A 13,499-nucleotide genomic window follows, 5' to 3' on the forward strand; every position below is an offset into this window, starting at 1 on the left:
ATTGCATTTTAGTTAGAACCGCAATAGTAGATAAATGTAGTTTCAAAACAGTTTTTGTTATACAATTAAAATGCTATTAGACAAAATTATGTTCTGTAATACTTTAAGGTATGGGCAGGGTGCACCTTATGCCAATCCCTAAACGAGGGGAAGGGTAGGGGGCAGGGGGTGGGATACACCTCATGAATACAGTGCTTCCAAGTGCAAGCAGCGTTTTATATATATATATATATATATATATATATATATATATATATATATTTATATATATATATATAGAGGTATATGTAGAGGTAGCTGCAGGCCTCTGTGCTCTGCACCTGTATAAATTCTGCAATAGTACAAAAAACAGGTACATTTTGCACTGCCTTAGATTGTAAATAACCCCTACATTGTCATAACAAGCTGAAACATACTTCAAATTAAGGGGTTTGGATCCCTATATCGATATAGTGCCAGTGACACCGAAAGCAAATTGCCTGGTTGATGCTGAGATTTCCCCAGAATAGCCCTTGTGACAAACTCCTGAAAGCCCACACCAGGGATTGGACCTATTTAGGAAGACCTATTGCTACCCAAAGTGAGTTGAGGGGAGGTGATAAATTCACCCTCAGCCCTCCCCAATCTCTTAACCCTGTCCCTGCTCCTCAGCTGACATAAAAATAAGTTGAAACGTGAAACATTTAGTGCTGAATCATCAAATAAGAGTAAGTGTTTCTACTTGCATATCTGACGGTTCAGCTCTGAACATTAGTAGAGTGTATGTATGATCTTAAAAGATTATATTTATAACGTATATGGTCACCATTAGGGTGGGTAAGAGTCAGTGCATAAGTTGGGGATGTGAGCAGTAGTGCTGGGCGGTATGACCAAAAATTTATATCACGGTATTTTTCAAAATTATATCGGTATCACGGTATTTGACGGTATTTTTTTTTCCCCATGCATGATTAGGTGACCACCCCAAACACCCCCCCCCCGCCACCCCAAACACCCCCCCATCCACACACCCCCGCCCCGCCACCCCAAACACCCCCCCATCCACACACCCCCGCCCCGCCACCCCAAACACCCCCCCATCCGCACAAAAACAAATAATACAAAACAGAAAGAAGAATTATTACCTATATTATAATTGTGAGGGATTAAGCTTTTAAACAAAAACTTAAAAGGCTTATTTCCAAACACAATGTGCAAATTTGGACAAAAATTGCCAGAGTTTTTTCCCACAGAGCAGAGTTTTAGCTTAATTGCAGGCAGATGCTAAGTTACTGCAACAGACTATGCACCAACATGGACACAAATTGCTATCTGTTTCAGTACATTGTGCTAAGGCTGCAGTACATGGGTTCTCCCCTCTGCATTTGTGTTTGGATGGCATAACTTCTAATGTGTGGCATTAATAATGACATTAGAATTCAACTCACTTGGTGCAAGTCACTTGTGGTTAATGATACAATTCGCTATGGGCTGAAATTTTCTCAGGTTCAGGCTGTTAATAGTCGCAGGGTTCCCTTGCATCAGTAAATGTACTTGCATGTACTTGACCAGAGTAAGCTGAAGTGGCACACTGGCACAAAGTATGAACCCAAATACCTTACTGTGCACGCTGACGTCGCGTGCGCGCTGACGTCACGCGCGCGCTGACGTCACGCGCGCACACGGAAGTATTTGGAAAAATTGCCAGGAAGCGCGCACACCGGTATGGGGGTATGTAAAAAATGTATATAGTTTTTTTTAAAAAAAACGGTGTTCAGTTTTTACCGGTATACCGCCCAGCACTAGTGAGCAGTACATTTTCAGGGCTCTGCCTCAAGCGGGGCAAAGTAAGGATGTTGAAAAGAGAGAACTTTCTCCAGAACAATGAAATATTAGTTTTTCACATTTTACAGAGGCTCCTTTGATATCATAGGATGGGGCCCTCTGACTTTTAACCCTTTCAGAAAGTAGTGACAGGATGATTTCACACTCACAGATGTCCAGCTATTGTGAAGTCCATCTAATCAGTCATTGCCATGCACTGCTTTTTTATTTGTTCCGCAGCATTGTGAGTCTGTACCCATGGGGGCACGAAAGCTACATATTCACACATACATTTCTTTATGCTGTCAGCACCATTCTTTAGCAGAGAAGGCTCTGTTCCAGCAATGTATATATGAATGCAAGCAGCTTCTGATAAAAGTGTTTTTTTTTATGCTTCACCTTAGTGCAGGCAGCAAAGGTGTAACTATAGAGCAAGCAGTTCCTGTGGTCACTGGGGGGGGCCCAGGAGACAGTGGGGCTCAAACCGGGAAATCTGCTTCCTCTATAATATAGAAATCCCCCACTCCAGCTGCGTGCAGCAATCCAGGGGGAACCCTGCACCACATAGTAACACCGCTGACAGGCAATAAGACTTTGCAGCAAAGTACTTATAACTCATCTGATCGGACTACTGAGTCTGTATTTTAAGCTTTTATCAGAAGCTGCTTAAGTCTTTGGCTGTTTGCTGGGACCTAAAGGGGGTGGGTGGATAGGGTTGCCCTGGGCCCTTTGCACAATACGGCCCATAGGCAGATGCCTAGTTCACCTAATGGGCAATCCAACTGAGACCATAACATATTCTTATGATTGCTCATCTCCAGGCCCAGGTCAGCTTACCCTCTTGGACAAAAATCAGTCATAAAAATATTGTGTCATTTTGGCAAACCACAAAATATCAGAATCTATGCTATTAAACAGTCCACAGTACAATTTATTTTAACTTAATGTCTATATTTATTAAGAATAGAAATGTTTGTCAAATCAGTATCCTATCAGTATCCTAAACGTCTCCCTAGCAAGTCCAGTTTAATCTGCAAGCCATGCAGATTTGACTGGTTTACAGTAAATAAACTGTCCTATTATAAAGACTGCTTGGAGATCATGTTTTTTCTGTGCGTTCTTCTTTTTCTTTACTCAGTCCAAGGCCAGAAAGGATGGAGCCTTCAAATTGAAGATATAATTCATATTCCTTGCTTTGTTCTACTTCAGTTTGTTCCTTTGTTTTAACTGGTGGGCTTGTTTCCTTTTAGGAAGAGAGAAATGATAGGATTTACAAAGGCTCTATTAATAAGCATTATTATTTCCTATGTTCTAATCACAGGACTATGGACAAAAAGACCCTTATTCACTAATTTAGGCACAATTGTGCAGAACTGCTGCAACCCACAGCAACCAATAAGCAGTGACTGATTAGCCTTGTGCAGTATGAATACTAAATGCAAATATTTCAATAGCTGTTAGTGATGCATGGATGCACCACTGCAAAGGTGTCAGATTCTGTGTCTGCCACTAGGTTCACGTTATTGAGCAACATGGGTGCCGGTTTGTAAATGTGTGCAGCCATGGGTGTATACTAACACCCCTCAAATAGCAAGCTCATACAACAAAAGGGTACTTTATACTTTGTCAGTATCAAGTGTAAAATGTGACAGTCCCCTGCCTTATTCCCAGTAAGGGGGAAAGCTGGCATATTAGCATTAGGTATAAGACAACAGGCACAATTGCACCCTGTATGGATGGCAGTTTTGCTCACACTTTTGTATCCAAGATAGAAAATGAGCCGCTTGTTCTTAGGGTGTTTGCAGTTACACATGGGTGGGAACAGCTTTATATCTTGCACCACAGAATGCACTCAAGCACCTCTATGCTCATAAAGATTACCCTCTTGCTGTTTTTGTGCAGAAAATACATTGGCAAGCATAAGGTAACTTCTACCCTATTTACTGAAGCAAATAATCAAGGGAATAAGTTATTCCCTTACATTTTAATGTTTATGTTAAGTAAAATGAATGGAATGCATGGTATAGTATAGAGAGAACAAATTTTATTTTCAGATCCTACATAATACTAAAACTAATACAGTATATACTCAAGTATAAGCCTAGTTTTTCAGTACCCAAAATGTGCTGAAAATGTCACCCTCAGCTTATACTAGAGTCGGGTGCCATGGGTCCCTCCAGACTAGCACCCTCTGTCCTTTGTGTGCAAATTAGGCTACCCGCAACCAGACCCTCCAGTGCCCTGGCCCGCTCCCAGTCCTAATACTTATTTTCCCTTACATGTCCTGGGGGATCGGGTCTGCTGCCAGTTTGCCAATGCGCAATGAGCATGATGATGTCACTCACGCGACGCTGGCGTCCTTTGCGCTGGACACAGAGATGCTGGCGCCTAAGGGAGGGAGGGAGTGACTCCCCGCCTTCCTTCCTTCTAGTACTCCCTTCTACATCATCGCTTTCTGCAGGCAGGGCAGGGCCTTCTGATCTGAAGTCTGCTGGTGGATCTTCTAGACCAGTCCGGAGAAGTGTAACTTCATGCTGCTGCTTTGGTGAGCTAACCTAACGCACTGCAGCAAATTTTTTTTTTTTGGGGGGGGGGGGGGTCAGTTTCCATAATGCCCATGGCCTACAGCAACCTTCTTTACCAGGCAGCTTCTTTAATTTAATTTTTATACTCAAAAAGTCTGTTTGCCCCTTTAGTTTTCTGTCTCACATTATTTTTAATCTTTATGACTGAACTGTCCCCTTCTCTCTATGCTCTAGCCACAGGCATCCTTCTATCGACTCTGGCTGCAACTTTTTCACCTCCAGTTGCTTCATCTACCATCCTCACCTTTCCCATTCTGCACTAGACATTGAACTTTATATTCTATAAAACTATATATAGCTTTGAAGGATTTTAACTCTTTGTGTTTTAGCTTAGTTGCTGATTGAGCTAAGGGAGTAGTACCCTTAAGGTATCATTGTTGATACCATATTGGTTTTGTTGACCCTCTTCTCCACTTACAGAGCTAGTTTACTGTTTTTCTTTGAAATAAATATTTAAAATCATATACCCCACTGATGCCTCAATTAATGTAATTTTATTGGTATTTATTTTGATTATTGAAGCTTAGCAGTAGCTGCTGCATTTCTAACCCTAGGCTTATACTCGAGTCAATAAGTTTTTCCAGTTTTCTTAGGTAAAATTAGGTACCTCAGCTTATATTCTGATTGGCTTATACTCGAGTATATACAATATATATATTTTTAAATATAGAATGCCATGCTACAAGTGTAATCAGTTTGCTGTATAACAAGGGCTGGAACTAGGGGTAGCCAAAAGAGCCATATTCCTGTAACATAATGGTGGAGGGGCACTAGGCATATCCCCTTTCTGCCTGCAGTCTCCTAGTTTTGGCCTGTGTGTAAATTTGGTGCAACAAACCTCCCCTCCGCTGCTGCTGTGCAGCTGTCTCTAACTTAGGGAGGAATTAGTGCATGAGTGGGGGAGGGTGGTTTTGGGCAGTTGTGGATGCCAAGCCAAGTACATGGGTGTGGAGGATTGGGATGGGGGTGTTTGGGGCAGGGGGCTTGTCATAGTCATCCTCACCCTTAGGCCTGGCATTGTTTGCAACCACTACTATATTTAACAATAATGGGAAAATAATTTAGCTTAGGATATGATTGCAGACCGGGCCAGGGTGTAACTGTAGAAGAAGCAAACTCTACCACTGCTGTGAGGACCAGTGGGCACTGGCTGATAAGTACTTTCAATGGTTTACTCTATATGTAATATATTAATATATATGTATTCCCAATGTTTAGGGGCCCTAAAATGATTTTGCAGTGGGGCCCAGTTACCTCTAGTTACTTCACTGGACTGGGCTTCAAATACTTAACATTATAGTAAATACCAGTGTGATATAATGTTTAGAGACAAAATACTTTCAAATCTTATAGGTTTGGGCAGCACAAATCTAGGACTGCAAAGAGATATTTCCCATTAGTTTACTAGGTGAAATTACAAGACTAATATTTAGGGGGAGATTTATCAATCCACGAACGATCCGATGCGTTTTAACGTGACTTTTTCGTACTGTGCGTAAAAAAAAACACGACAAAATCGTATTGTCGCAACGAGTACGTAAGTTTCGGATTCATTCAAGCTTCGGTATCGTGACTTTCCTTGGGCCAGGTTGGAGCTGCCATTGAGTCCTATGGGAGGCTTCCAAAATCATGCACAGAAGAATCAAAGTCGGAAAGGTTTTTCCTGCATTTTACAATCATTCGGATACGAAAATTTTGTGACTTTCAGATCGCCAATACGATATTATCGTGACTAATACGATTTTTCCATAAGCATTTTCGTGATATTTGCGATCTTCAGAAATTATCGTATCCAATCCCATTCGGGATTCAAATTCGTGTCTTAATAAATCTGCCCCCTAGTGTATTTGCAGAATCTTGCATCAACATTTCCAGCCCCTCGTGCCTGCTTTCTGCTAGCGACTAGTGACCTTTCACTTTTAGCAGAAAGGGTGTTACGGGTGAGTTAGGTATAAAACCCCATGCTCAGATTATAGTAACCATAGAAACTGAGACACTTACAGTTTTTGCGCTTAGATCTTTTAGTTCCAACTGCTTCTTTGCTGTTGCTCGAAGTCCTTCCCTCTGGTTGGAATATTCCACGTGCTTGACTTCTCTTTCAAAGTAATGCTGGACACTGGCATTCTAAGATCAAGGACAGTGCTTGTAAAAATGTGTGAAATTCAGTTTTCCTTTATCATTGCTTTAATGTGATCCTGGATGAGCAGTTTAGAAAATAAGGTATTGTGTACATGTATTGTATTCTGAATTTTAAATATACAAGCAAATATAATGAAATAGTTTTGCTTAATGCACTTTATGTTCGGCAGCTATGGCACAGGTTGGTAGCAATGTGAGGCCTGGTACATCCAGGTGATTGGTATATTGTGATTGCTATGCATGTGGTATCAAGTAATGTGACATTAAAAAAAACATACAGTAATATATAAAGTACAATCAAGCATTAAACTAACTTTAAATAAGGAGGTTTGTTTAATGGTACAAAAGTAGAGAGACAAACCTCATTAGCAGAAGGATGACGCAGGTTCCACGGGATTTCTAAAATGTGCAGAGTTCCCTGGTCATCCCCCACTGCTAAAAAGTGCTGCTTTGCTGTATTGGAAATAAGACATAGCATTAATAGCAGGACATGTTATTCAACTGTTACTCCAAGTTGGCATTATCTGTATGTAGAAGTAGGCTGATTTTAAGAAATTGTATTATATTGTGAAACACTGGCAGATCATTTTACACTTTACTGTAGCTTTAAGTGAAAACGTTTCTTCATTTATATTCCTATGTAGCTATGCACTGGAAGACATAAATGATATTCATTTTGTAAAGTTTGATTCTGTCAAAGGGGTCTCGAACTCAAAGCAATGCTTCTGGCATGTAAAGCTGCTGACCATTAGGCAGTGTAAAGGAAAAAGCCCTACCCCCCGCCTAGCTGACCAAATCTCTGGAGAGCAGGTATGTAGGCTTGCAATGTCCTTGCTGAGTTAAAAACATCAGCATCTGTTATGAAAAGAATTTCCTATGGTTACCTTTGGTTGTGGGCCACTCTTTTTTAGCACTTTGCATGGTTTTACAGTTCTACTGACATGTTCCTACTGGCATGTTCCTATCAAATAAGAAAATCTTTTTTCTACAATAGCCGATTGGGAGTCTCGAGAACTCTAAATACAGTTTTTCTACACACTGGGCCAGGGAGTGATGCTAAGCTCTGATATGCTGACTATGGTTTTAAACAGTGAACCTGTATAAAGGTGGCCATTCACTGTCCTTTAGGCTGATTTGGCAGCTTATCTGCCCATGTATGGGCACCACAGATGGGGCTCCCCAACCAACATCTGGCCTGAAATTGTACATATCTCGATTGGGCAGGTTTGATTTTTTTGTCTGATTGGGGACCGCATTGGCTTGTTGATGCAGTCCCTGATCCGACGTTGCTTATGCCCACTGCTTTAAAGGAACAGTAACACCAAAAAATGAAAATGTATAAAAGTAACTAAAATATAATGTGCTGCTGCCCTGCACTGGTAAAAGTTGTGTATTTACTTCAGAAAGTCTACTATAATTTATATAAATAAGCTGCTGTGTAGTATGGGGGCAGCCATTCAAAGGAGAAAAGGCACAGGCACATAGCAGATAACAGATAAAACACTATTGTATTCTACAGAACTTATCTGTTATCTGCTATGTAACCTGTGCCTTTTCTCCTGTTTTCCAGCTTGAATGGCTGCCCCCGTAGCTACACAGCAGCTTATTATATAAATTATAGTAGTGTTACTGTAGCAAACACACCAATTTAACCAGTGCAGGGCAGCAGCACATTATATTTTAGTTACTTTTATACACTTTCATTTTTTGGTGTTACTGTTCCTTTAATTCGCTCATTTGTCCATCGAATTAGCCCATAAGTGGACATACTTATTGTCCCATAAGTGGACATACTGGGAGAAGATTTGCTCGCTTGGCGACCTCGCCAAATGAGGGGATCTTACATTGTATTGCCACCTTTACAGACCTTCTTGCTGGCCCTCAGCCCAGGAAGGAAAATCGGCAGTTCTGGCACAGCAGGTATTTTAAGTAGCTTAATGCACAGAATGTCTTACGGAACAGTGGCACTATAAAAGTGTAGGAGCCTTGCAGCTGAAGTTACCCTAGCTTTAAAAATGAGAAGGCAAGTTAAGTGATGCGTTGTGCTGTACTGATATAATTGATACCCTAGATAGGAATGTTTTGAGCATAACTTTAAAATGGTAATATAGAGCAATTTGTTAACCATTTTATACTAAGGTTAAGGCTTCCAAACTGTATTATATATTTTGTGAATCCTTTACAAAACTTTGCACTGAAAATGCTAATTTGTTTAAATATTCTGTGTCTGAATGCTAATAACTACATACAGGAGGCAATCCAAGGTCTAATGTATGTGATTGGAGCTGCTGCAATGTTCTGTGTCTGTGATGGCTCATGGGTCTTCTCCAGGAGGTCCCACACGTCTACATTCCCATCTTCCTTCCCAATAAAGAAAACTCCAGTCCTAGAGAGGGACCAGTGTGCTGCTGTGAGCCTCTTCTGAGAACAACATGAGTGAAAAATTGGTCCACTCTAAAAAACGACAGAAGAAAAAATGAAATACTTGTGTCAACGTGTCTACTAGATAATTCCACACAAAAAACAGAAACTTGAGAATTTTCATAAATGTTGACTGCAGCAATAGATGTGGCATTTCATCTGTTATATAGAGAAAAGCTAACTATTTTAGGCAAATCTGTGATATGGGCTACAAGATCAGAGAAAGTTTTTTTCTTCATACTCATGACATAACTGAAATAATACTATAACTGTCCTCCAACCTCAAGTTGCACCTCTGATCTTGGCCCCCATGGAGACAAGTCCCACAGACTGTGAATTACTGTTTTAAAGGGAGCTATAATTTATTTCCCCGGATTTAACCAAGTTCTGTAGTTGCCTAAAGGTGGCCACGTAAAGGGAGACTATACCCCCAAACAATGTAGGCTTCATATGTAAAACCCTGCTTCATCTAAATAAACAATTTTCATAAAAATATACTTTTATAGTAGTATGTGTTATTGGGTAATCCTAAATAGAAAATTGCCATTTTAAGAATTAAGGGCTGCCTTCTTAGATCATAGGATTCACAGTGCACACAAACAAGTCATGGCACACATACATGCTAGGCCACATCAGCCAATGAATGGGCAGAGTTCTGTCTTTTACTTCCATACTTTTCCCTGTTACAGTTAGAACTGCATTATTTCTGGTCATGTGATCTCTGAGGGAGCACCCAGCCCATCACTAAATGGTGGATCAAAGGAAAAGACGTAAAAGGGCAATATTTACTGATATATATATTCCAGTTTGGCGTGATTCTTTAATAGGTCACTTAACATAATATCAACTATCTGTTGGTTAAGTATTCATTCTGGGGGTATAGATTTCCTTTAAAATGGGCAATATCTGGCTAATTCAATTGTTTGGCCCCAGGTCCAAACAATCAAATAACAATGAGCCAAGGGAGTCCCCCGCTCCAATGGGAAAATCAAACTTGCCCGATCGACATCTGGCTGATATTAGCCATATACTAGTTAGGTAGGCCTGTCAGAGGACCCCATACATGGGGAGATGTGCTGCCAAATCGTTTTGAAGGACTCCTTTAAAGATACACTTTGAATAACTACATTGCAAAAACTTTCCATATCAAAATTCATGCTGTAATCCCTCTCTACCTAGCCTTGCAGGCTCACTTAATCTCCATTCAGTGTGGACTGTTTTAGGCAGTACTCAATGACCACATTACTTTTAGTTTCGCAATGCTGAAATTCAGGTGTAAGGAAAAGGCTAGCTGTGGAAAGTGCTCTTTCATAATACTTATTATTAGTGATGTGTGGCTCAGAAAAATCTTGACCTGCACCTGACCCTAACCCACTAAACCTTAGCCTGCACCAAACCCTAACCAACAAAACTCCATATGCACCCAACCCTCACCAACAAAACTCCATATGCACCCAACCCTAACCAACAAAACTCCATATGCACCCATCCCTAACCAACAAACCTCCATATGCACCCAACCCTAACCAACAAACCTCCATATGCACCCAACCCTAACCAACAAAACTCCATATGCACCCATCCCTAACCAACAAACCTCCATATGCACCCAACCCTAACCAACAAAACTCCATATGCACCCAACCCTAACCAACAAACCTCCATATGCACCCAACCCTAACCAACAAACCTCCATATGCACCCAACCCTAACCAACAAAACTCCATATGCACCCAACCCTAACCAACAAAACTCCCAACAAAACTCCATATGCACCCAACCCTAACCAACAAAACTCCATATGCACCCAACCCTAACCAACAAACCTCCATATGCACCCAACCCTAACCAACAAACCTCCATATGCACCCAACCCTAACCAACAAACCTCCATATGCACCCAACCCTAACCAACAAACCTCCATATGCACCCAACCCTAACCAACAAAACTCCATATGCACCCAACCCTAACCAACAAAACCTCAACATGCACCCAACCCTAACCAACAAAACTTCAACATGCACCCAACCCTAACCAACAAAACCTCAACATGCACCCAACCCTAACCAACAAAACCTCAACATGCACCCAACCCTAACCAACAAAACTCCATATGCACCCAACCCTAACCAACAAAACTCCATATGCACCCAACCCTAACCAACAAAACTCCATATGCGCCCAACCCTAACCAACAAAACCTCAACATGCACCCAACCCTAACCAACAAAACTCCATATGCACCCAACCCTAACCAACAAAACCTCAACATGCACCCAACCCTAACCAACAAAACTTCAACATGCACCCAACCCTAACCAACAAAACTTCAACATGCACCCAACCCTAACCAACAAAACTCCATATGCACCCAACCCTAACCAACAAAACCTCAACATGCACCCAACCCTAACCAACAAAACTCCATATGCACCCAACCCAACCAACAAAACCTCAACATGTACCCAACCCTAACCAACAAAACCTCAACATGCACCCAACCCTAACCAACAAAACTTCAACATGCACCCAACCCTAACCAACAAAACTTCAACATGCACCCAACCCTAACCAACAAAACCTCAACATGCACCCAACCCTAACCAACAAAACCTCAACATGCACCCAACCCTAACCAACAAAACCTCAACATGCACCCAACCCTAACCAACAAAACTCCATATGCACCCAACCCTAACCAACAAAACCTCAACATGCACCCAACCCTAACCAACAAAACTTCAACATGCACCCAACCCTAACCAACAAAACCTCAACATGCACCCAACCCTAAGCAACAAAACCTCAACATGCACCCAACCCTAAGCAACAAAACTTCAACATGCACCCAACCCTAACCAACAAAACCTCAACATGCACCCAACCCTAACCAACAAAACCTCAACATGCACCCAACCCTAACTAACAAAACCTCAACATGCACCCAACCCTAACCAACAAAACTTCAACATGCACCCAACCCTAACCAACAAAACTTCAACATGCACCCAACCCTAACCAACAAAACTTCAACATGCACCCAACCCTAACCAACAAAACTTCAACATGCACCCAACCCTAACCAACAAAACTTCAACATGCACCCAACCCTAACCAACAAAACCTCAACATGCACCCAACACTAACTTGCAAAATGTTATCATTGTAGGAATGGCAATGAACCCACAATAATCTACAACATTTCCAAAGGCTTTCAGGTTAACCTGCACATAACTACTTCCAACAGTAGAGTGACCATTTTATCCCAGTCACCCATCTGGAGGCTCTATCCACTGAGGAGGCAAGAGCAGTATGACCAATGATTGCATCCATAAGAGTGATGTCACTTGGCAGAGTAATTATAAAGCATCCAAAAGGATAGGGTTAGCAGCTTAAAATACATTATTCAGTATGTTTGATTTATTAAAACACATTTTAAAAATAAGGATTGGGATTATAAAGGTGTGTAAGATGTAACTTTGCCCAACTTTGTTGCAATGCAAATCCAAGCATTTTAAGGCAAAGACAAACTGAGGAAATACACTTCAGAGAATCTGACACCCCAGTTTATAGAATATGTCATTTAAACCCTCTACATCAAGATGCCAATTAAAACAAAATACAGTCAGGTATTATTCTTTGTCCTCAGACAATTGCCCACTATAACAATGTCTGATAAAAGGATATCATGGCATATTTAATAACTACCTGTATAAACCCCTAATTTGAAGTTCTGAGAAAACTGTAATGTTTGCATACACAATGAGCGCACAATCCAACCCTTTTCTAGAACTTGAGCAGGCAGTTAAATCCCTTTGTCTGGCAATACTTTCAGCATGAATACTCCTACTGTAACATTACACGTACGGTAACACCTTCTCTCCATATAGCAAAGTTCCAGCCTCCAACTGTGAGAATAAAGTCTTTCAGGAAGGGCGATCGTTGCACAGTGTTCACAGCACCATCATGCAGAATATTTGCTTGCAGAGGTTTTGAGCCTAGAAAAATATTAAATACAAACACATTAAAAATGGATTGTAATATACATAAAACAAAAACTTGGCAATAATATGAACAAATAAGGAGCCATTATGAATCCCAAGGCAGCACAGCCTGGTTGTCTCACATGGTGTGCAACTGCTGGACATTGCATCTGAATGTGCAAGTGTGTTATTGTGAACTTTAAAATAGTAAAATAGTTTATATTCCCACTTGCAAATTAGGATTTATAGTTGGTAGAACTGTTTAAATTATTACTTAGTGTAATTCAAACATAATATATTCTGTGTCTCCTTCTGTAGTTGTGGGAGGTAAGGGTAATATTACACCCAGCTTTGCTTATCATTAGAATAAATTAATGAGTTATTTATTAGAAAGGCAAACCACTAACAAGCACCTTCATTTTTAGGGCTCTGGCACACGGGGAGATTAGTAGCCCGCGACAAATCTCTCTGTTCGCGGGCGACTAATCTCCCCCCGAAATGCCATCCCCCTGGCGAAAATGATTTATTAAGCAAATATTATGGTTATTCTGTTACATGTAGCTAAG

The 13,499-nt window shown here is 40.9% G+C and overlaps 1 protein-coding gene across 4 annotated transcripts in view; it reads right to left on the reverse strand.

The window, feature by feature from the left end:
• Positions 1–2,737: 2,737 nt before the first annotated feature.
• Positions 2,738–13,499, reverse strand: part of wdr63 (WD repeat domain 63) — a 50,375-nt gene continuing 39,613 nt past the window's right edge. For all 4 annotated transcript variants that reach the window (XM_031899852.1, XM_031899854.1, NM_001126956.1 and 1 more), the window contains 5 exon segments: positions 12,818–12,948; positions 8,777–8,981; positions 6,889–6,980; positions 6,390–6,512; positions 2,738–3,046 (listed from right to left, as the gene is read on the reverse strand). In XM_031899852.1, the coding sequence (XP_031755712.1) occupies positions 2,903–3,046; positions 6,390–6,512; positions 6,889–6,980; positions 8,777–8,981; positions 12,818–12,948 (695 nt within the window). In that variant the 3' untranslated portion in view covers positions 2,738–2,902.

Source organism: Xenopus tropicalis, chromosome 4 (genome assembly GCF_000004195.4).
Source record: "Xenopus tropicalis strain Nigerian chromosome 4, UCB_Xtro_10.0, whole genome shotgun sequence".
In the NCBI taxonomy this organism is placed as follows: Eukaryota; Metazoa; Chordata; class Amphibia; order Anura; family Pipidae; genus Xenopus; species Xenopus tropicalis.